This window comes from Trifolium pratense, linkage group LG3 (genome assembly GCF_020283565.1).
Source record: "Trifolium pratense cultivar HEN17-A07 linkage group LG3, ARS_RC_1.1, whole genome shotgun sequence".
NCBI classification, from domain to species: Eukaryota; Viridiplantae; Streptophyta; class Magnoliopsida; order Fabales; family Fabaceae; genus Trifolium; species Trifolium pratense.
The window spans coordinates 3,346,250-3,369,659 of NC_060061.1; the positions used below are offsets into that span (position 1 = coordinate 3,346,250).

Consider the following 23,410-nt stretch of genomic DNA (forward strand, 5'->3'; position numbering starts at 1 on the left):
ATCTAATCGGAGATAGGGAGGAGAGTGGTATTGTTGAACCAAAGGGGATGACCATGGAGACCTTGTGGGTTATGTTTCAATTGTGGCTGAAGAAGTGCAAGACCTTGAGAGGATCTTCAGGGAGGCAATTGAAAGCAACAGGTGATCAGACTTGGTAACTTGTGAGACTGCTAGAGGTAGTTTGATACGAGGAGAGTTTGATGTTGCAGCTTGTGGAACCGCCTAAAATTCCAAGGTTGGTTTGGAGCCAAGCAAAACTTCGAGAGTACGGAAGGCATTCCGGGGTCGAAGAGTGGTGAAGGCTTGTAGGGCTATCGCAAAAAATCCATGGATAGTCGGAGGCAAGCGTTTCTTCAGGAGGACGGAAAAGGCACAATCCGGGGGCTGAAGAGGGATGGTGGAGCTTGTTGAGCTATCTAAAATTCCGATGATAGTTGGGAGCAAGCGTTTCTTCAGGGAGGTACGAAGTTGACCACTTCGGAGTCTGAAGAGGGTGCGGTGAATCTTGTGGGGCTACCTAAAATCCTATGGTAGTGGGATGCAAGATCTTCATGAGAGCGGAAGGCATTCCGAGGATGAAGAGGGAGGTACGATCCGGTGATCTTGAATAGAGGTTCAAGATGGAGAGAGCAGCACGGTGGTTGATCGGATCACCATCGATTTAAAGGCAAGGTGGAGAATTGTTGGATATGCCTTGAAATCTCGGTAACAAAAAGTTGGAAAAAATATATTTTGTGAAAGAATATATTTTTTGTGGAAAAATATATTTTTGTGAAAAAAAATATATTTCCTTGGAGGCCACTTTGACTTGGATTTGTTTTATTTTAAAATAGATTTGTTACTAATTTTTTGGCATATATTTTTCTATAAATAGGGATCACTTTATTCATAGAAAAATCAAGAGAGTAGAGATGTAGGGAATCAATTAGGATTTGTCGCCGACACAAGGCTAGGGTTTTAGAGAGAAACAAGAGGGGTTGTCTCTTGGTATAACTCTAGGGTTGGGCAAAGGGGATTGATTACACCTTGGGAAACACTTATCAAATTGAGTCTCTTGGCCACGGGAAGAGATTCGGGTTTTGGGTAGAATTAGGATTAATTCTTGTAACTCAATTGGGAATTTCTTTGTAGCGTTACTCTTTGATATAGTGGAACGGAGGGGCTGCTCTCTCCCCCAGACTAGGTCATTATTGGACCGAACTGGGTAAACAAATTATCGTGTTCTTTCTTCTCCTTTATCTTTTATCGGTTATTATTATTATTGCTTATTCCGCTTAATTATTGGTTGCCGTTCTATTGCTCCACACATCAAGTTATTCATTGGTGTGATTTTAAGACGAATTCACAACATAGATTTTTTTTAAAATAGATTCTTACCGTGTTACATAATTTCGTGTAAAAAAACTTTTTAAAGCTGAAACAAACCGGCCCTTAGTTAAAACATGAAATTAAAATTTATTCTAAAAAAATGGAAGAAACAGAACCAGATATTAGAAGTTGAAGAAATAGATTAACAAAAAGAAGCAAAAATAGTGAAGAGGAAGAGAAAAGACAGAAAAAATGATGCACTCACACCGATTGACAAAACAGAAGGCGGCGAAACTCAATGTGCCACGTCATAAAACTCTAATGATAAAAAAAAATAATATACCGTACATTAGTCTATGAAACTCTCTTAAATACTCTTATTGGATATACTCTTAAGGCATCATAAAAGATACAATACATTATTCTTTTATAAACACAAAAATATCTAAGATCAGAGTTTGGTGTCTTGCCAACTTGATATCACCAAAAATAACATTAGCAAGAACACCGAACTCTTATAAATTTGACATTATGGGATGAGGAATACTATATATAGGGGGTGAATATTTCTGAAAATATTAATTCTTTTATTTGGCCAAGAATTTATCCGTTTTGATATGTCCTAAAAAATTCTTAATTTTCAAACTTATTTTCAAAGATTTTTTCTTGTTACTCATTTTCAAATGACTTAACTTTGAAATTTTTTATTACACGACTAACATAAGAATATTAAGACTACCCACAATGGTTTCAACACCAAAAAATATTCAACACCCACTTTTTCACTCCACATCATTTTCTCTTTCTTCCACCTAATCATTCAACACACATTCAACTTTTACCCTCTCCAATGGTTTTTATATTCAACACCATACCCCACCACTTTCTCTACCCCACCACTTTCTATTTCATATTCTTATTTAAATTTTAATTTTTGTTTTTATGATTAAATAACATTATAAATATCGATTAAAATTAAATTAAAATAAGACACTTAACAAAATTTATTTAAATATTTTTTTTATTTTCTTAATTTAAAATGCAATACATCACACAAATAACGTAATTAGTACGATACAAATTAACTTAAAATGCAATACAACACACAAGTTACGTAATTAATACGATGCAAACTAACTTAAAATACGAAACAACACACAAATACGAAACAAATCATCTTTAATCCTGAAACATTCCAAATTTGGTCCATATGTGCTTCACTAGATCTGCTTGCAATTCGTGATGAGCTTTTTGATCACGGAACTCAGATCTAGCACGCACATGATTTGCAAAAGCGGGTAATACCTCGGTTGAATATGGTCGCGATGCACTAGATCCACTTTCCTCAGACTGCTCAAAATCGGTCCAACGTTGAGCATATGAATCTCGCTCATCCTCAACAATCATATTATGTAATATGATGCAAGACCTCATGATGATACTCAGATCGGCTATGTCCCACAAGCGAGCTGGTTCACGGATGATTTTAAATCGAGCTTGAAGCACTCCAAATGCACGTTCGATGTCCTTCCGACATCCCTCCTGATATTTTGCAAATAACTTATCGGGTTCACTTTGAGGAAGTCTAATAGATTTGACGAAAGTTGGATAAGAAGGGTAGATACCATCGGCTAGATAGTATGTCATATCATAGGGACGTTGATTCACATAGAAATTCACACTTGGAGTCTTTCCCTGTTCCACGTCATCAAAAACAGGTGAACGGTCTAGAACGTTTATGTCGTTCAACGTTCCCGGACATCCAAAAAAGGCATGCCAGATCCATAGATCATGAGATGCAACTGCTTCAAGAATAACTGTGGTGGTTCCCTTATCCCCCCTAGTAAATTGACCTTCCCATGCTTTAGGACAATTTTTCCACTCCCAGTGCATGCAGTCAATACTCCCAATCATCCCTGGGAACCCCCGTAGTTCACTTACATGTAGTATTTTTTGCAGGTCATCTTGGGTTGGTGCTCTGAGATACTCTTGCTCATACAATCGTATGATTCCTTTACAAAATCTACGTAAGCACTCTAATGCAGTAGTACCTCCTATTTTGATGTACTCATCGACCGCATCTGCTGCCATACCGTATGCTAACATTCGCATTGCTGTGGTACATTTTGCTAAAGGTGATATACCTTCTTTCTTGGCAGCATCAGCTCGCTGGGTGAAGTAGTTATCACTACTTGAAAGGTCCCCAACGATTCGAAGGAAAAGATGTTTTTGCATGCGGTACCGACGACGAAACATTGCATCGTCATATGTAGGTTCATCGGCAAAGTAGTCGTCAATTAGTCTTTGGTTTGCAGCTGGATGATCTCTATTGACATATTTTCTACTACGAGGTGCACCATCTTCCAATATTTTTTTCCGACGCTCTCTAAATCGGTTGAGTACATAAGTGTCTTCAACTTCACGATTTTGCAAGTAGGCTGCGACATCAAAATCATCGCTTGATGGATCCATTGTTTGTGATATTGGAAGTAGATTGGGTGAGATTTAGGATATTGATACATAAATGGATGAGTCCCTATATATAGATTCAATTTGGTCCACTGACGGATTTCAAATAATTATTGTATAGAGTTAATTATCAGATAAGAATTGAGTGGTGGACACAATAATTAAAGCAAGTTGGGTAGTGGACACAATAATTAAAGCAAGTTGGGTGGTGGACACAATAATTAAAGCAAACACGTAGTACAAATACTTAAAACAAACCTTACACTGACATATCACAATAATTAAAGCAAAGACTACACTGACTTATTCAATCACAATAATTGAAGCAAACACTACAGACAAATATTTAAAGCAAACACTACATTGATTGAAATTAATTATGGAAACAGTTTTTGGGCCAATGTGTCCAACATGGCTTTCTTCCGGTCATCGAGATTCTCATCAGAACTTAACTTCAGATACATTTTCATTTTCTTAAGTCTGTTTTTCTCTTGTTGATTGGAAACTACCATTGCCAAATGTTCCACCTCTTTCTCCCTCATTTTCATGTAAGTATCCCATTCTTTGTCCACCACCTCTGTGGGTGTGGAAGCTTTCTTTTTTCCCTTCTTTTTGGCTGCATCCCTACCTATAGGACGAGCACTAGATCCTACAGAGTTTGAGCCACATGCATCACTCTCGTGAGATCTCTTAGATCCACTACTTCCAGATCCTACTTGACTACTATAACGTGGTTGATCACGGAGAGCATTCCATTCTTCCATTAAAGTGAACCGAACATTCTTCCCACATGCATATATTTCCTGCGCTTTTGCCAAAACATCATTCTCGGACCAACCACTTCCTTGGAGACGCTTAGCGCCATCATAAGCGCCAATCCATTTACCCAGTATTTTGTTCATATAATTAAAACGGTTTCGGCATGCAACTCCATCACGCGGAGGATCGAATGAGCAATGCTCATTACAATAGTCAGCAATTTGACCCCAATATGTTTCACCTTTCTGGTTTTTCCCGACAACACTGCTTGTTCCAAATTTGATCCACCCACTAATTAGCACCAAATTTTGTTCAGTGTTCCATGATGGTTGATGGTTTTTCTTGCTCACAGGAGTTGAATCGTCATTAACAATAGTTAATTGTGTTGAAAATTCGGGAAAGTTAGTTGTACCACCACTCGAAAAATTTTCATTAACCATCGGCATGTAACCATTAAACGGGGGTGTTTGAGATGGATTTCTCAGCATAGTTCCATAATATGGATGAAAATTTGGAACAAAGGATGATTGGTTGAAATTTGGTGTTAAACCAAAATTAGGTGTGTTTTGAGGATATTGATTGAAAAATTGATTTGAATTTTGATAATTGTTGGGATTTTGATAATTGTTGGGGTTTTGATAATTGTTGGAGTTTTGAGAATTGTTGGGATTTTGAGAATTGTTGGGATAATTAGAAGAATTGTTGGGATCCATTTCACTAAAAAAAGATTAAAACTTCAAAAGAAAGACTAATTAGAAAGTTAATAATAGATTAAGATAGTGAAAAATTTGATTTTTTTTTTCTGTGTCCAAATGAAATGAACCAAGTCTCTATTTGTAGAGAAAAAAAAATCACGAATTTTGGTATAAAAATTAAAAATTAAAAAATTAATTTTCAATGAAATAATTGAGTTCAAAGGATAAAAATCATAAAAATCCACCGGACCAATCAGCAGCAGCCACGTGGCTGCCTTTTATCCAAATTCAGTTTCTCTCTCCGCATTCCCTGCCTTCCACTCTCCCTGTCCGCGCGTGTTTCACACGCGCCAGTCTTGGCCAACGAAAATTCGCCACGCGTCCCCCTCATGTCAGGATTCAACATGTTGAAAGAATTCATCTTCTCCCTCCGCCAGCAAGGTTTCAACAGGTTCCCTCCAATGGTTTCAACAGTTGAAACACACATTCAACACCCTTTTTTCTTTCCATTGTGGGTAGTCTAACTAACTTAAGTCTCGTGCTATAAAATGTATTTTTATTGAATATTTTCCAACTCATAAAAACTCGAACCCATAAAATCAACTCAATAACATATTAAATATTTTTTAATTTTTTTAAAAAAATTATGAATAATTCATATGATATAAATTTCTCATCCAACAATAATCTTTGTAAAATTTATATTTGTTATAATATCATTTATTTATGATTTATACATGATACACTACTATTAAACTACTTCATTCGGTACTATATATAAGAGAAAATTTATTTTTTAGATCAATTACGAATCTAATATATCTAAATCAAATATATTAGATTTTTATAACCGGAGTGAGTACTCTTTTATACCTTTTTAAAAAAAAAAAAACTACTCTGTTTTTTTATAGGAATGGTTTGATACTTATCACACTTTGATATGACTATACATACATTATTACAATGATATGATATGATTTCATATTTGATTTGTTATGAAACGTGTCCTTCATCCAATGAAAGTATTTGTCTCACACTCCCTCATATCAAATGGAACTCATGAAACCACGATAGTAACTAAAAACTAAAAAGATATATATATGTGAATTTCCCGCTAAGTCACACAAAAATATCTATGTATCTACCAACCTTGCTCTAGACTAGACTCTAGAAATATCAAAATATATTATTATAAAATAAAAAATAAAATAAAAATATCTTGATCTTCATTCCTATGCTATGCTATGCTATGACGTGGTGAGAAAGAATTCAGTCACAGATATTTTCTATCAAAAATATCTCTGCCACTTACCATATATATAGTACCATGTGTTTTACTTTACACCATGTTGACTCTACTCTTATTTCAATATACCCTTCATTATCACTTTAACTACAAAAATGCCACTACTTTTATTACACACATACCCTTTTGCAATTTGTCCTTTTAAGAAGGTTATTTTCGTCAATAAAACTCAAACATTCTTTCTTATTACATACTCCTAGTTTTGGGTTGTCAGAAAACAGAACAGAACAGAACAAAGATTGTTTTTTTTCAGACTCTTCAGAGAGAGAGAGAGATATGGCTATGGCAAGAGATAAAAAAGATGATGAAGAAGAGGTTCATAATCAAAATCAAAAAAGTGGGAAGAGATTGAAATGCATGAACAAGATGAAGAATGAACAAGAAAAACAAGTTATAGTTGTTGATGAAGAAGTAGAAGAAAGTGAACTTCCATTGAAACCAGACCTTTTTTTCTACCCAACAACACCAACATCTTTTGTTGTTGCTGATGCACTTGAATCAGATTTTCCCATAATTTATGTCAATAAAGTCTTTGAAATCTCAACTGGGTATCGTGCTCATGAAGCCCTTGGTAGAAATTGGTGAGATTTCTTTCATTTCTTACATCATTTTATTGTTGGGGTTTAACTTTTTTTGTTGATTTAAGGTTGGAATTTATATAAAGTTTCTAAATTTACATAATTCAATTTTGACTTAAATTGTGAAAATGATTCCTTTCATTCAGATCTATGGTTTCATTTTGCAAACACCACATTTTCATGGAATCCATTCTTTATAATTTTGATTCTCCTAGCTTATTCTTATTGGATGATAAATAAATAAATGTTCTTTTTTATTCATGTTTCTCAATTTTAATGATTTTACCAATTACCAATTGAAGTTTCTTTTCCATTTTCCCCTAATTAATTTTATCTTTTTAGAACCCTTAATTTCATTTTTTGAAATTTTGGTCACATAGTTACTTGGTGAACATTGTGATGTGCTTAGTACTTTCCATAAAAATTAAGGTTCATCAATTGTTTGTGCTTGTGAATTGATAACTACTTGTGAAAAAGATTTTGTTTTGAAGATATTGATCAAAGATGTGACTCTCAAAGTATCAATGTTAGGGAATCGTATTGTAGCAACCTATAAAGTCCTTTTTGGTTTTATTTGATACTTTTCATTGCTTTATTATCAGATATTTCTTTCTGTTTTTTGACTAAAGATATTTCTTTTATTAGATATTCTGATTTGGTTCCCTTCTGAAAAAATATTCCTCTAATTGGTTTGAAATATCTTTTGTTTACAGTCGATTCTTACAATATAGAGATCCTCGAGCTCAGAGGCGACACCCTTTGGTGGATCCAGTTGTTGTGTCTGAGATTAGAAGATGTCTTGAGGAAGGTATCGAGTTCCAAGGTGAACTTCTGAATTTCAGGAAGGATGGTACTCCTTTAGTCAACAGACTGAGACTTACACCGATTCATGATGATGACGGAATTGTGACACACATAATAGGTATCCAAATATTTTCCGAGGCAAACATAGATCTTAACCGTGTTTCCTATCCAGTTTTCAGAGAGACTTGCATTCAAGATTTTGATAAAAATGCTAAATATTCTCCCAAGAGTGGGAAGTTATCGTACAGTCCGCAGCAGCGCGAAGAGATGTGTGGCATTCTTCAGCTTTCTGATGAAGTCTTAGCACACAACATTTTGTCGCGCTTGACACCGAGGGATGTTGCATCCATTGGTTCTGTTTGCAGGAGGATTCGTCAATTAACAAAGAACGAGCATGTTAGGAAGATGGTTTGTCAAAATGCATGGGGCAAAGAAGTGACAGGTACATTGGAACTGATGACAAAGAAGTTGGGATGGGGTCGTCTGACTCGGGAGCTTACTACTCTCGAGGCTGTTTGCTGGAAAAAAGTGACAGTTGGAGGTGGGGTTGAACCTTCGCGCTGCAATTTCAGTGCTTGTGCAGCAGGAAATAGGCTTGTATTGTTTGGAGGTGAAGGAGTTGATATGCAGCCTATGGATGACACTTTTGTTCTAAATCTTGATGCTAAAAACCCAGAATGGCGAAGGGTTAGTGTGAAATCATCCCCGCCCGGACGGTGGGGACACACGCTCTCTTGCTTAAATAGTTCTTGGCTGGTGGTTTTCGGTGGATGTGGCAGACAAGGATTGCTCAATGATGTGTTTGTGCTCGATTTGGATGCTCAACAACCAACATGGAAGGAAGTATTCGGCGGAGCACCACCTCTTCCAAGATCATGGCACAGCTCTTGCACAATTGAAGGTTCCAAATTGGTTGTCTCGGGTGGTTGTACAGATGCTGGAGTACTTCTTAGTGACACGTACTTACTAGACCTTACCATAGATAATCCTACATGGCGAGAAATTCCAACTCCATGGACTCCACCTTCTAGGTTAGGGCACTCACTCTCAGTTTATGGTAGGACGAAGATTCTCATGTTTGGTGGACTTGCAAAGAGTGGACACTTAAGGTTAAGATCAGGTGAGGCTTATACAATTGATTTAGAAGCTGAACAACCAGAATGGAGGCAACTAGAATGTAGTGCATTCACTGGATTAGCAAATCAAAATGCTGTTGTACCTCCTCCTAGATTAGATCATGTTGCTGTAAGCATGCCTTGTGGGAGGGTCATTATATTTGGAGGTTCCATTGCAGGTCTTCACTCACCGTCTCAGCTATTTCTATTGGATCCTGCTGAAGAGAAACCATCATGGAGGATTCTCAATGTTCCCGGGGAACCACCTAAATTTGCTTGGGGTCATAGCACTTGTGTGGTTGGAGGGACTAGGGTTTTGGTGTTGGGTGGACATACTGGAGAGGAATGGGTACTCAACGAGTTGCATGAATTATGTTTGGCAAGCCGACAGGACTCCGACATGTAATGAATGATCTTGTGAACACCAACTGGTTTGGATCATCTGCAGTCAGTTTATCCAAATCTCGGTCATTGATCGAGATTTGGCTGAACTGGCCGGTGGCTGCTTAGGATCTGATTTGAAACCAAACCCTTTATCTTATCTCAAAAGAAAGCTTTACTTTGGATTGGAGTTCTTTCTGCCTTTAGTAGTTTGGTTTTGTTTATATAATATTGTATGACTGTTATATGACATTTGTATTATGAGTATATTTACCACGGTTTTTGTTTGATATATATATGGCTTGAGGAAACCGATGTATATCAGAATTTTGGGCAGTTGTATTGTATCATCCCTCCTTTTACAATTCATTCTAATAATAATTCTTTTATTATTAATTTTTTAAAAAGCAATCTAACTTAAACACTCGTATGTATGTATCAACCACAAAAAACAAAGGAAAAGCTGGAAGAGAAAACTGAGGGCGGGTAGAGGCAAAAAGAAATTGAATGAGAAAAGGTCATTGTAAGTGACGAATTACGTTGATTTTAAGTGTCCTTACCTTAGAGACGAATTTTGTATAAAAATTTATGTATTTATTATTACTTTTTCAATGCAAATTTATTCATTGCTTATAGGTTTTTTTAAACAATGTCTTTTTTAGTGTAATTATTTTCTAAATGAAGGTTTATATATATATTATTGAAAGGGACGTCGAACTTCAGATGTCTCAACTACTCTACAATTTTAGTGAGTATAGACATCAGGCTACTAGATCAAAGGAAAAGTATTAATAAAAATACAAAATCTAAAGTTTTGCGAGTCATATTATAAATTATTCAAATTTTACTTGTTTATGAATATAAGTTCCTAATAAAAATGTAAAATCATATGGATTAATTTAAACTATTTCATGTAAATAAACAGTCTAGATTTCCATCAGGACAAATTTTGAAGCTCTTCTAAAATAATGAGCATGGTTAAGAAATTAACATAACCAACAACTCGTTAGTTATATATTAAATCACAACATAGTTTCTAAAAAAATGATATCACAATCAGAGTTCAGTGGCTTTATATACTGGGCCAAAAGAATATATGCAAGTGCAAATCAATTTCTTGTAATAGTAGACTTTTCTGTTTTCATATAAAAACAACAAAATCATCTATGGCAAATCTTCCTCGCAGTATCTGTTGTAAAATATGGGATCTTCCCTATTTCCAGGCCACGGAATCAATATCGTCTCTAGCTTGCTTGTACAATTCAAGTCTTTTTGCTATTTGATTTCTCTTTTCCATTAGTGCTGGGTCTTCATCCAACATGGCGCCCAATTTCTCCTTCTGCGAATCACGTACAATCAACTTTCAGTTATAATCTTATCATACAAAATGTTCTACAGAAACTATATAAAATAAATTCTGCTGCAACAAGACAAATCCCTAATGTTGTGCTCGACTATCTTGAATTGATTATACTCTTAAGTTAACATAAGATATAATCATTGCTAATTTGCTTACATGAGTTAAGTTAACAATATGCCCAGCTAGGTAGCCTAATAAACTACTATACACGTTTAATAATATAAACACACATATCCACAGGGATCATCATTAATAGACACTTCCGGGCACCATAATCTATTTAAAGACTTGATCTGACAATAGATTCACCACACCAAGCATTTTTTACAATTGCTCCATGATATGCACAACAAATAATCATTTCATAAACTCACTGACAACATGTAATAGTTCATTAGATTAACCATGAAGATAACATACCTCCTTCTTTCCAACTTGAACGTAAAAGTAGTTTAGCAATGATCTCTTGGCTTCTCTAACTTGGCAATAGACTACAGCTTTTGGTATAGTATTCTTAAGCGTATCACAGACCATGTTGATATAAGCACTGACATTTGATCCTGAAACAAAGAACATAGTATATTTTATCCCAGATAAATGTATAACTTTACAGATCAGCTTAAACAGCGGAATCAAAATCCAAAATTAGCAGATACATGACATAACTTCAACACACCTTTAGAAAGGCACGTGGAAGAAAGAATTCAATGCATCTTGCTCTTCTTTTTGTAGGAAAAAGAACTTGCGCAAAATATGGAAGTAAAGGAATAAATGTATTTGATCGGATGTCTTTGTTTATATCTATAAATACACTTTACTTTTATTTTAGTGGGAATGGCCTTATGAACTAGCTATTTTTATTTGGCTTATGAAAAATCCTGTTTGTTTAAAAAATGTATTTTTCCGTTGATAACGATGTAACTAGAGATCACAGGTTTAAATCGTGATTAGACTTCTTGCATGTATAAGGTAAGATTATATGAAATATTTGTCTATCTCTGCCTCCATAAGCATTAAATTGGCACGACCCTATTAATATTTATTTATTGCTATTCATGTCAAGAAGAGCGATAAATAAATAAAAATCCAAGTGACAAGGCATGTAAATTTAAAATTTAAAGAATTCCAATAAAATCAGTCCAGTAGATCTATAATAATAATAGTATACTTAGAGAATGCAATTTATACTTATATGTTTAGAGAAGGCCAGTAGAAAACTATGTACCAATTTTGCGGAGGTGATTGTCAGTATAATTGTCCATGTTGGGGGGAGCATTCCGGTTTGAATTCGGTGGTCCATTTGGGTTTTTTTCTGGTTCAAGATGAATCTTCCTAAAAAATTCTGCTGTTAGATAGCTAGACTCCATATCAACCAACCGTGTAACTGTCTTCTTGCTTTCGTCTCGGAATCTATCGAGAGCTTCATTTGCAGCGGTTGCAATATCATTTGAAAGCGTTGGAAATCTTCTTAACTCCTGTACACAATGAAGTAGCACACCTATAAGACTCAATTTCTGGTTCCCATGTGTTCCCCTCTTCCACCCCTCCCACCAAAAAAATCAGTAATTCCCATTAAATTCTAAAAGTAAATGTTCAGAGATATTATTTATAGGCCTGAACGGAATATAACATCAGTTATCTAGCATTATTAGCTCTTGAACATTCACTATTTTTTCTCAACATAAAAGGAATACTAATAACCAACGCTGACACAGATGAATTAAATGGTATATAAGAACACCATCATCCAACTTGCACGTCTATATTTGAAAGTCGCAACATGTTGTAAAAGAGTTAATATCAATTCATGTTCCTTACCTCGGTTTCTGCAACTGACTTGCGTACAAGTTCCTTCAAAACGAAATGGACCTGAAGAAAAATAGATAGCATGTGAGTTATAAATGGAAAGAGCATAATCCAACTTATATGAAGAGCAGAGAGAACAATCGCTTGTTGCATATAGAAAAAGAGAAGTAAAAACAGAGAAGGAAAAACACAGGATAAACCGTCATCGGGAGATAATAGACATAAGCAACCACCATGGGAAGTAACTTTTCCTACCAAGTGCCAAAATGGGTAGGGAGGAAGAAATACAATTTCAAAGCTACAAGATTACAGGATTCCAACTTTTGGAAATGACATGTCATAAAAAAAGAGGTACAGAAAGCAAAAAGAATTCGGCTTTAACAATGACCCACATCTGGGATGATGCGGATGGAATTGTATGATCATAAATAATTATGTTTGTCATTATTTTAAACTAATTCCATTTGATCACTAATTATATAGTTGCCTTTTGCATGACCAAAACTGAAATGATTAGCCACTAGAAAGTTGAAAGGAGATGAAAGCATTCTTTTGAAAATAAAGAAAGCAAGTAGGTGTGAAGGATGATTAAATAATCAAGTATTTCAATTTAAAATCCGGAAATTCCACACCATATAAGACCAAGGTAAAATAAAGTCAAGAAAAATTACAGCATCCACAGAGGCTTCAGCCGGGCCTTTGAAATAGCTGATTGACCCTTCAATGAGTCTTCTATAACCCTGCTCTGGAGCAATCAGATGAGGTTGATACCCATCAGCTTCGGTGACAACTTTTTGGACATTTTTTAAGGATAGATGGCGATCAAAGGGAAGCTTTTTTAAAGCAGCCGGTAATTGGTGATCAAAAACTCCGTATATCCGGTCCCCACCTGGTCGTCTGAAATAGAAATTGGCCACATAGTCATATAGATTAAACTCCAAAAAAATTAACACTGATAGTTGCATAGCATTATATAAAACGAAAAAGAATAGCATACTACAAGCTACTGTAACATAATAACTGTACCTACCCTCCATCCAGGTGCTCTTTAAATACTTTGTCAAATGCACGACACAATTCTAAAATAGTGTAGAGTTGGGCCTACATAAGTAAGTAGCACAACTTATTATAACTGTACAAGCAGAAATTAGGTAATTTCAAATCTAAGAAAAAGAATTTCATCATAGATCTCATTTCTAACCCCAGAGTCTACAGCAATAGGCCTGCCAATGCGGTCCAACTCTGCATTAAGCTCATCAATGGTCTTGTTTATTAAGGCGATGATACTAGGTATCTTCTGCCTGATAACTTGCTCCAAATGCTGAAATCATGAAACCCGTGTAAGAAAGCAAAGAAAATCACTTCACATTGGATGAATTAGAAATCCATAATGAGTTTAGTGACGCTAAAAATGTTCCAGAAAATGATTTCAATAAAACAAAAATACTTGATGAGAATACCTGAGAAAGAAGCTTAGCAAGATATTCTGAGCCCATTTTATGCGCCAAATGTCCATATTCAGGACTTGTCTCAAAATATTCACGCTCCTTCCTTCGAGCAGCAATCATGTCAACATTTTTATTAATATCAGCTTGTGAACGGTTAACAATTCCAACCCATGGATGCTGCAGTCTGTATTGCCTTCCCTCAAGAACCTTAATGTTTCACATAAAGAACATCCATCATTTTGCAAACTATGATAAACTACAATTTCACCCTCGATTACATAGAAATCAATTGAATTTATTGAACACCAAAACAAAAGATAAGCACACAGTTGTTAGAGAAATCATACATCAACTGCATTAGTTCCTCTGTCCATAAGATCAAGTTTTGTAACCACTCCAAAAGTTCTTTCACCTGAAATAATAATAATAATAAAAGACAGGTCTCTAAATGGATGCTGGCTAAAAAGGAAATAAGAAAGAAAACTATTGGAAGAAGACAGCCATACCTGATGGATCAACTTCTTTTGCAATTTTTATGGCATCCGAAGTGGCAATATCTTGATTGGCAGGAGAGATAGCTAGGATAATGCAGTTTGGCTTCACAATGAAAGAACTTGATTAGACACTGAATTTGGAAAAAATGTATTACAAAGGAAGTTCAGTATGCTTAAAATGACACATGACACGTGAATTACAAAACAGTATTCAAACAACACATTATTGTGCCAAGTTTTCTATCTTTACTGGTGAAGGCTGATACAGCCCACGTTTGTTATGATTTGTCTAGTATTTTTTGTTCTGGATCTCTTGATCCTTCTTAACAACAACAATGTTGTACTTCCCCACTTGCAGAGGCCGGTTACACTTGCTTGATAAATTTTAAATCATGTAATACTAAATGACAACTGCCTTCTTCTCTTCATATCAAGAATATAATTACCTTCTCAACATACGAACGGACCATGTTTTCAATATCTTGAACAATGCTCTCTTGTTGTCCCTCTGTGAAAGTAGCCGAAATTTCAGTATAAGTCAGATTTTGACAAGTCTTCCCAGAATAAAACTCAATTTTTGGTAAAGTATGGGGAAATATATTCAGGCTTACCTACTGCAACCTTCGTCAACCCAGGAAGATCTATGAGGGTTAAGTTTACAACTGCAGATAAATCCCCACAAAATAATCATATATTTGATAATTTAATTTGAACAATAAAATGTAAAGGACATAAAAGGCAAATTTACACAATTCTAAAAGGCCCCAATCAAATTGCTTTCAAGTTTAATCCATCATGATAAAGGCAGCTACAAACCATTTGGAGAATAAATGCTAAGGTGAATAGGATGATTAGAAATCTGCTTTGACTTCCCAGTTATTCGATCTGTTTCATCTGCTATTTCCTTCCTCACAGCAGCTGCATGGGCATTAAAGGGGCAGAAAAGAACCAATTAGTTGGGAGTTTACATGACATAACAAATTACTGAAATCTTTTTACTTGTTAGCCAAACTGAATAACTGACATAATCCCACCTTCTATTTTAAATACATAAGGTAAGTACTAATGTATTATAAATGATTGCCAGTTTGAAATTTAAGTTTGCTAGAAATCGAATAAATTTTCCTATAACTTACAAGTAACAAGTACATTTTTTCCACAAGTGGTTAAATCTGCTGCTCTCTGTGTGAGGATAAATTATCCATTAAGTCTTCATGAATTCAACTAATAATGGCGTATTACCATAAAATTGAAAAGATTTAATTCATGCATTACTTTGCTACTCATTATTGAACATCTTTTTTGAAACATAATAAGAAACTTCATTTACCGAAGTCGGTGAATTTCTTTCTTGGTAAGTGAAGAAACTCAGCGTATTCCTGGCCATTTTCAGTCTTATGAAGTTGCAGTACCAACGGCCTCCGCGTAACAATACCTAGTAAATAATGAAAACAACATCAAAAGCCATTCATTCAGAGGAACCAAAATAATAAAATCATCTACAGCCATCAATACAACGCGCTAGAAATAAGAAAGGAATTAAAAAAATGCCCACCTATGAGCAGCTATTTACAGTAAATAAATAAACTGAAAAACTATAAATAAAAAAACTTCGTAAACTCCTAGGCCATGGTTGGATAAATAAACAACTTAATTATGCGCTTATAGATACATCAGTTTTTCAATGAACCTAAAAAGTAATTTTTTTGCTAATAATAGTGACAGGAGGTAGTAAGTAATTATCGAATAAGTGTTTAAATAACAAAAGATAATATCAAGTCAAACTATTTTCAACTCAAGTCAATAAGTAGTAAACAACTTAAGGACTTGTTCCTAACCTGTTTCCGTAAACTCTAACAAACAATCTCACAACACAAGTGGCTTGTGCAAGTAGATAAACTCAAATAATCAAATCAAAACAGTAACCACTACTCAGCAAGCATATCATAGCATAGCATAATTTATCAAATATGTATATCTATAATAACTATTACATGCTACTTTCCTAACTACAATGTGATTATCACTGTTGAAGAGATTAGATCTAAATCTAAAATCTAAAATCGAAATCAAATGAATAAGAAACCAAAAAACAATAAGAGAAAGAAATTAAAGAATACCAGATCCACGAGGAAGAAAGTCTCTTCCAACTACACTTTCCAACACCGATGATTTTCCGGAACTCTGAACAATATTCAACAAACGAGATTCAAATTTATTTGAAAATAAAAAAAAAAAAAAGTATTAATCATCATTATGAGTAGAAGAGAAAGAAGTTAGTTACCTGACCACCGACAACCGCCACGGAAGGAAGAGCTTCCCAAAGAGATAAACCCTCGCCACCGTGATCTCCTAAAACAGTACAAGCTCGTTGGATCTTGTTGATAAGACCGATCAAGCTTATCATCGTCGCCATTTTGGATTGAAAAAATGAGAGATCAGAAAGAGATGAGATTTTAGGAGGGAATGAAGAGAGATTTTAGATCGGATGAGTTTGTTTGAGATGCAGAATGCGCATCCAAAAAGATGTGTGACTGTATGGGAAAGGAAAAGAAAACCAACGTTAACAGCAATATATACAAAAATGGAATATATAGAGACGGACGAACAAACGGTTCTTTATGTGTGGGGGGTGAATCGTCATTTTACGCGTTTATTGTAGTACTGTATATGAGTTGGTTCAAAAATAAGTTGGTTTTCAAGTCACCTGTTGAAGACTATAGTGATTTTGTGACATGACATTTCACTACATAAATACTCTCTCCCTCCCAATTTAATTGACATAGTTGACTATTTCACGTATGTCGATATATAACTTTGACGATTAATATTTTTATTTATATAATAATAAAAATTTGATATTTTAAAAATACTCATCGACTCATCGAGATGAATCAAACAACATCTTATATGCTAATATTTATTTTTGTTTTTTTGTAAAAAATAAGGTCAGAGCAACATGTGTGAATAGTGCACAACAGTCAACTGTGTCAATCAAATTGGGACGGATGAAGTATTAAATATTCCTTTTTTTTATATGTAAATAATAAATAATATTGACTAAATATATTATTTTTTTAATAAATTTAAAAAGTTAAATATTGTTTATATATTGTATAAAATTGGAAGAAGTAAATAGAATACTCCTAAAATCTATTATTTCCCTTAAAGTCGTCGGAAGTAAATAGAAGAAAATCTATTCTTTCCTTTAGAATATGAATTCACTTAAAATGCACCCTATTGAAATCACTTTTGTCATTGAGCCTCTAAGGTCGCGTGACCATCGACTAATTTAGTATTAGTAAGCATATCGGTTAGTTTGACTCATTTGTTCATTAAAATTTAAAATTGAAAATCGAACCAAATCATTTTGATTTTTTCGATTCAATTTAATTTTTAATCAAAACCAAACAAGATAGGTTAAGTTTCTATTTGATTTTTCGATTTCACCCATTTTGTCCGAACAACTTACACTCCTACTCACTTCTCTTGTCTTCCTACTTCTCAACTAATTATTAGAATTTCATTATTTGTATTTTAATTAAGATAATGAACATAAAATCAAGTTTATTGAAAAGAAAGAAAAAAAGAGATTCAATTTGGTTACTTATAATTTTTTGGTGATTCAATATGGTCAAAATGTAAATAAAACCTAAATTAGTTCATAATTCATAATAATATAAATACTTATTTTTGTTGTTTCCATGAGCTTAACTTAATTGGTATTGATTGACGGTGTAAAATTATTTTACACGGTCGGTGTATTTAAATGCTTAATTAGTGTCCACTAATTAGCATTTTCCAAAAGTAAAATATGGTAATAGAAATAATATCACGAGATGCTACTTGCGATCTGAAACAATTCTCCTAAGCGGCACTCGCTTTCTCTCTAACACCGGTGCTTTCTCTTCCGCCGGCGACACTATCTCTTCCAACGGTTCTCTCTATTACTCACAGATTGCACTTCCAGTGCTCCTCTTCTCTTCAACCTTGCACCCTATCTCTCTCACAACAGGTTCCAATCTTCTTCTATTCATTCTTTTCTTTAATTGTACTGTTACTATTCTTTATTTTATTCATGATCAAGTCTCACATACACTTTCTTCACAATTTCAAGGGTTTGGGAGATTTTTCTGCATATTGTTTCTCTATGCTTCTACTCTTGCTAAATTTTAATGTAAAAAATCAACTCATTCATTTCTAATTATCAATGCAAAATGTTCTAATTTTAAATTGATTTGCAAACTACCCTTGCCAATGCACATGTTTGTATTTTGATGCAATGCTCAAAAAATTTGTTTGATAACTTGATTGATATCAATTTTATTATCTTTGTGATATGCAGGGTATGGTAAAAACAAGTAAAATCTTACTGTAACGAGGATTACTATCGATTTGCCTCATTTGTATATTGATATTAGACACCATGATGAAACCACTACCGATTAGGATTTTGACATTGATTTCTATGTCCTGTCTCTTCCCATTCCTATGTACAATGGCAACAATGTTGTCTATATCCTCTTGATAGAAACCATCGACTCCTTAACTCAATTTTTCATTATTATATTCATCATCCAACAACAACATCATCGTCATTCCTCTATTTTATCTCCTATTTCTCTTCTCAATCTCTAATACTATATACTATTTATATTCCATACTTCAACTACAATAATGCTCAAATTTCAATTCATCAAATTCTCCTCTTTTTTTCCTTCAAAACCCTCATTTTTTCCTCTTTCAATTTCCACTACAATTAAGCTCAAATCACAAATGGCTTCTTACTCTTCTTATTCTTCTTCCAAACTCTTGTTTCGTCAGCTTTTTGAAAAGGAATCATCTACTTACACTTACCTTCTTGCTGATGCTTCACATGCTGAAAAACCAGCACTTGTAAGTTGAAAAGAAAAATCCAATTTTGATGTGTGTTTGATTATTTATGGGAAATTTTTATGTGGGTTTATTGAATTTGATGATGGGTTTCTTCTGTTTTTGTGATTGATGATTTTGACTTTTTTGTGAAAAAAATGTAATTTTGAGTGTGTTTTTGATTATTTCTGGGAATTTTTTTACGTGGGTTGGACTCATTTATTGAATTTGATGATGGGTTTCTTCTGTTTATGAGATTGATGATTTTGACTTTTTTGTGAAAAAAAAGTAATTTTGAAGTGTGTTTCATTGTTTCTGAGAATTTTTTATGTGGGTTGGAATCATTTATTGAATTGGATTATGGGTTTCTTTTGTTTTGGTGATTGATGATTTTTTTTTTTATGAAAAATTCAGTTGATTGACCCTGTTGATAGGACAGTAGATAGAGACTTATCACTTATTCAAGAATTGGGTTTGAAGCTTGTGTATGCTTTGAATACACATGTACATGCTGATCATGTTACTGGGACTGGCCTCATCAAGGTACGTAGTAGCATGCATCTGCTGATAAGTTTTGTGATAAACTTTCATCTGAAGTGAAATTGAGCAAGAAATTGTGTTTCCAACTTAATTTGGGTCTGTTTGGATTGACTTATTGGATCTGATCTACTAATATAAACACCTTGTGAGACTGTTTGGGAGAGATTATATAAACAGCTTATGACATGTCTGTATGCTGTGTTTTAGCCTATTTCCAAGATCTCTAGGATAGCTTATGAAAACAATTTATAGCTTATAAAAGTGACTTTGAGTGAATTGATTCGGTAAAATTGATTTTGACTGGAATTGAGTTGAAGCTAAAGTGATTTATGTTTGGTTGCATTCATGTAAATGTGAGTTGAACACAAAATTTGAATGTAAAAATGTATTCTAGAATCAAAAGCTATAATTTCTAGCTTCAATTATAATCAATTCTGGAGGTAGAAATTGAGCAAGATATGGTGCTTCCAATTTAATTTAGGGTCTGTTTGGATCGACTTATTCGATTTGATATAATAACATAAACACTTGTGATACAGTTTGGGCAAGATATTATATAAACAGCTTATGACATGTCCGGAAGCTGTTTTCAATCTATTTCCAAGCTCTCTAGGATAGCTTATGAAAACAATTTGACATTTTGATTCATTATATCTTTTGGTATAGAAATATGTTGTACATAAGCACTTATATGATAAACACTTTTGTTATAAGCGCTTATTTATGCTGTATATCCCACCAGTGTCTAATCAGAATTAAAATTCTATCTTAGCCGGTTAAATTATTCAAGGGTGATGTATGTTTACCCTAGTCACTTCATTCTAGAGTGTCTATTCCAATATTTGTAAGGGTCATGCTAACTAGTGCCCCCGGGGCACTAGTTAAGGATACAAAAAAAGCAATTTTTGCATTGGAAATGACACTTTTTATACTTTACAAACATTGACTACACAAGTTTCAATGTAATTTTACTATAATTAGTATCCTTAACTAGTGCCCCGGGGGCACTAGTTAGCATTTTCCTATTTGTAATTACTTTCCCGTGGTAGTAACCTAGTTTGGTTTTGTTTTTTCACTTACTATATATAGAGCAAAGTTCCTGATGTAAAGTCTGTTATTTCAAAAGCAAGTGGTGCAACGGCAGATATTTATGTAGAGCAGGGTGATAAAATCCGTTTCGGCAATCTTTATATAGAGGTTAGTCTGCAGCTACATGCCTAGATTGATTTTGCTTCTTTTTTTTGTAAGACTAATACTATACTAATGACAAGTAAATGTCAAAGACGTGTTCCATTTCATTATTTTGTGTAAGGGAATGATTGGGATCTATATATGCTGCTTCCTGGCTCGGCCGTCCATTTCTTAATTTTGTTTGATAAGTTTGAACATGTCTACAAAACTCTAAAGTTAGGACGACTCTGATAAAATATTATTAGATGCGGTTTCTAGTATTGTTACAATTTGGAACATCATTTAAGATAAGAGATCTGATTAGTCAAGTCGATGGATAGATCATAGACATGTCCTTAATTTCAGACTAATCTTAAACTACAAAGGCGATGGTGTTGAAAGCTAGCTCGTTATGGCGGTAAATTGTGTGTAAAGAAATGAAATTGGCCAAAGAATCAAGGATGGCTTTACCTTGTTCGTATTATTATAAATTTTCGATGAAATGGGGAATTTTTGTGTTAAATGGATCTTATTTTCTCTTGTGATGGATGTGGATTGCAAATGTTAATGGTTTATTATATTATATATTTTTAATGTATATTATTGTATTTTATTTATCATTGTAGGTTCGTGCAACTCCCGGCCACACCTTAGGTTGCCTTACCTATGTTACAGGAGATGGACCTGATCAACCTCAACCTAGAATGGCATTCACCGGGGATACCCTGTTAATTCGCGGATGTGGAAGGACCGACTTTCAGGTATATACTGTTTAGCTTACCCTTTTCAAAGGGTTTACAAAGGATACATTACTGTTACATTACTTTTATTGAATGATGATGATGGTGATATAAGGCTGAGTTTTACTCTCTGGTTATTTTTGTGATTTCATCGCGGAGTTTTTTTTTTTGGTATTTAATTCAAATTATTAATATGCAGGGTGGTAGTTCAGAGAATCTTTACAAATCGGTCCATTCACAGGTATGAACTTACACTTGTTGTGTATTATGAAATTTCTGGTTTATGAAATTTGAATATTAATATATTTTCTGGAAACAGATATTTACGTTGCCGAAAGATACATTACTCTATCCAGCTCATGACTACAAAGGATTCTCTGTAAGAAAACTTTTATGCTTTTTATTTGAATTTTTTTGTAGTGGTGCTTATACATATACTGTTATTTTAGGTAAGTACCGTCGGAGAGGAGATACAGTATAACCCGCGCCTAACAAAAGATGAGGTAACATTTGATTACATCCATAATTTGAGTTCAATCCACCTAATTAAAGTTTTGACTATATATTTTGAGAATGATTCTTTTAGCTTAGAGTAATCTTGATTTAAAACAAGTGTTGTTAAATAGCAGCTATAGCGCATCAAAATTTAAACAAATCATTATTGTTCCGCAATATGCTGTCTAGTACAATGTGCTGTCAAATAATGGCTATAACGGCGCTATACCACCGGAGCATAACGGAATTTGAACAAACCTGTATTTTCTGCGATCTGCACAATTGACAACACTGAAATTAGCAAATAAAAAATGTTTAACATGCTGATCCCTCTTTTGCAGGAAACTTTCAAGAACATCATGGGAAGTAAGTGCTAGCTAAATTTCACGAAACCTTGTCAAATTTATATTATTTTAACTTGAATTATCAAAATCAATCTTTTAGCTCATTTATTTTTGCAATCAAATTATTGCAAAGACAAACTATTGATGGCGCATTTAATTTGTGAAACAGATCTTAACTTGTCATATCCAAAAATGATCGACGTAGCTGTTCCGGCAAATATGGTTTGTGGAATCCAATCCAAAACAGGCTGAGCTTTTAACGGTCTTGTCTGACAGTCACATGACGATGTTATTTAACACGAAGGCATTGCTAGTAAAGGAAAATAAATAATGCTAATTGTTCTTTGTGTTGAAAAGGAAAAGGAAAATGAAGATTGTAAACAAATAAATTGATGATTATTGAACTCAATATTATTATGCTGTGTTCTATTCTATTTGGTTACAAAATAATGCCGAAATGGTTAGGCTGGATGCTATGACTGGGGTTCGAACCCCAACTCTCTCACTCGTGTGTGTGTGAGTTTATGATGACTTTGTCATTTCGTCTATGTACCAAAAAAAAAAGTCTCTTGTATTATAGGCAGTCTTGCCACCACAAGAATGATATGAACTAGTTCGTTCGATCACAGTGCAGCATGGGGCTCATTCAGTAAGTGCATGGTGTTATAATATAGGTACCATTTCCATGTCATCACAAGAATGAAATGAATTAGTTCATTTCATTCA

The 23,410-nt window shown here is 34.2% G+C and overlaps 5 protein-coding genes across 5 annotated transcripts; 2 read left to right on the forward strand and 3 right to left on the reverse strand.

The window, feature by feature from the left end:
* Nucleotides 1-2,487: 2,487 nt before the first annotated feature.
* Nucleotides 2,488-3,780, reverse strand: LOC123913575 (putative nuclease HARBI1). Its single transcript, XM_045964359.1, has one exon. The coding sequence runs from the start codon at nucleotides 3,778-3,780 to the stop codon at nucleotides 2,488-2,490; it is 1,293 nt and encodes a 430-aa protein (XP_045820315.1).
* A 170-nt stretch (nucleotides 3,781-3,950) lies between these two features.
* LOC123918437 lies at nucleotides 3,951-5,249 on the reverse strand. Its single transcript, XM_045970493.1, has one exon. It carries the CDS (start codon nucleotides 5,247-5,249, stop codon nucleotides 4,155-4,157), a length of 1,095 nt encoding a protein of 364 aa, XP_045826449.1. The 3' UTR covers nucleotides 3,951-4,154.
* A 1,108-nt stretch (nucleotides 5,250-6,357) lies between these two features.
* LOC123918438 (adagio protein 3) lies at nucleotides 6,358-9,822 on the forward strand. The gene is made up of 2 exons (XM_045970495.1): nucleotides 6,358-7,118; nucleotides 7,829-9,822. The coding sequence occupies exons 1-2, from the start codon at nucleotides 6,814-6,816 to the stop codon at nucleotides 9,438-9,440; spliced, it is 1,917 nt and encodes a 638-aa protein (XP_045826451.1). The 5' UTR covers nucleotides 6,358-6,813; the 3' UTR covers nucleotides 9,441-9,822.
* Nucleotides 9,823-10,371: 549 nt separating this feature from the next.
* On the reverse strand, nucleotides 10,372-17,176 carry LOC123918439 (phragmoplastin DRP1C). The gene is made up of 16 exons (XM_045970496.1): nucleotides 16,808-17,176; nucleotides 16,644-16,707; nucleotides 15,854-15,958; nucleotides 15,340-15,441; nucleotides 15,135-15,185; nucleotides 14,970-15,031; nucleotides 14,536-14,626; nucleotides 14,377-14,441; nucleotides 14,042-14,236; nucleotides 13,783-13,902; nucleotides 13,612-13,682; nucleotides 13,253-13,478; nucleotides 12,594-12,644; nucleotides 12,001-12,250; nucleotides 11,196-11,335; nucleotides 10,372-10,754 (listed from the first exon to the last, which is right to left on the reverse strand). Exons 1-16 carry the CDS (start codon nucleotides 16,937-16,939, stop codon nucleotides 10,629-10,631), a joined length of 1,851 nt encoding a protein of 616 aa, XP_045826452.1. The 5' UTR covers nucleotides 16,940-17,176; the 3' UTR covers nucleotides 10,372-10,628.
* Nucleotides 17,177-18,307: 1,131 nt separating this feature from the next.
* On the forward strand, nucleotides 18,308-23,337 carry LOC123918441 (persulfide dioxygenase ETHE1 homolog, mitochondrial-like). The gene is made up of 10 exons (XM_045970498.1): nucleotides 18,308-18,538; nucleotides 18,869-19,419; nucleotides 19,810-19,938; nucleotides 21,025-21,132; nucleotides 21,732-21,866; nucleotides 22,045-22,086; nucleotides 22,165-22,224; nucleotides 22,295-22,348; nucleotides 22,682-22,706; nucleotides 22,854-23,337. The coding sequence occupies exons 2-10, from the start codon at nucleotides 19,201-19,203 to the stop codon at nucleotides 22,934-22,936; spliced, it is 855 nt and encodes a 284-aa protein (XP_045826454.1). The 5' UTR covers nucleotides 18,308-18,538; nucleotides 18,869-19,200; the 3' UTR covers nucleotides 22,937-23,337.
* The last annotated feature ends 73 nt before the right edge of the window (nucleotides 23,338-23,410 follow it).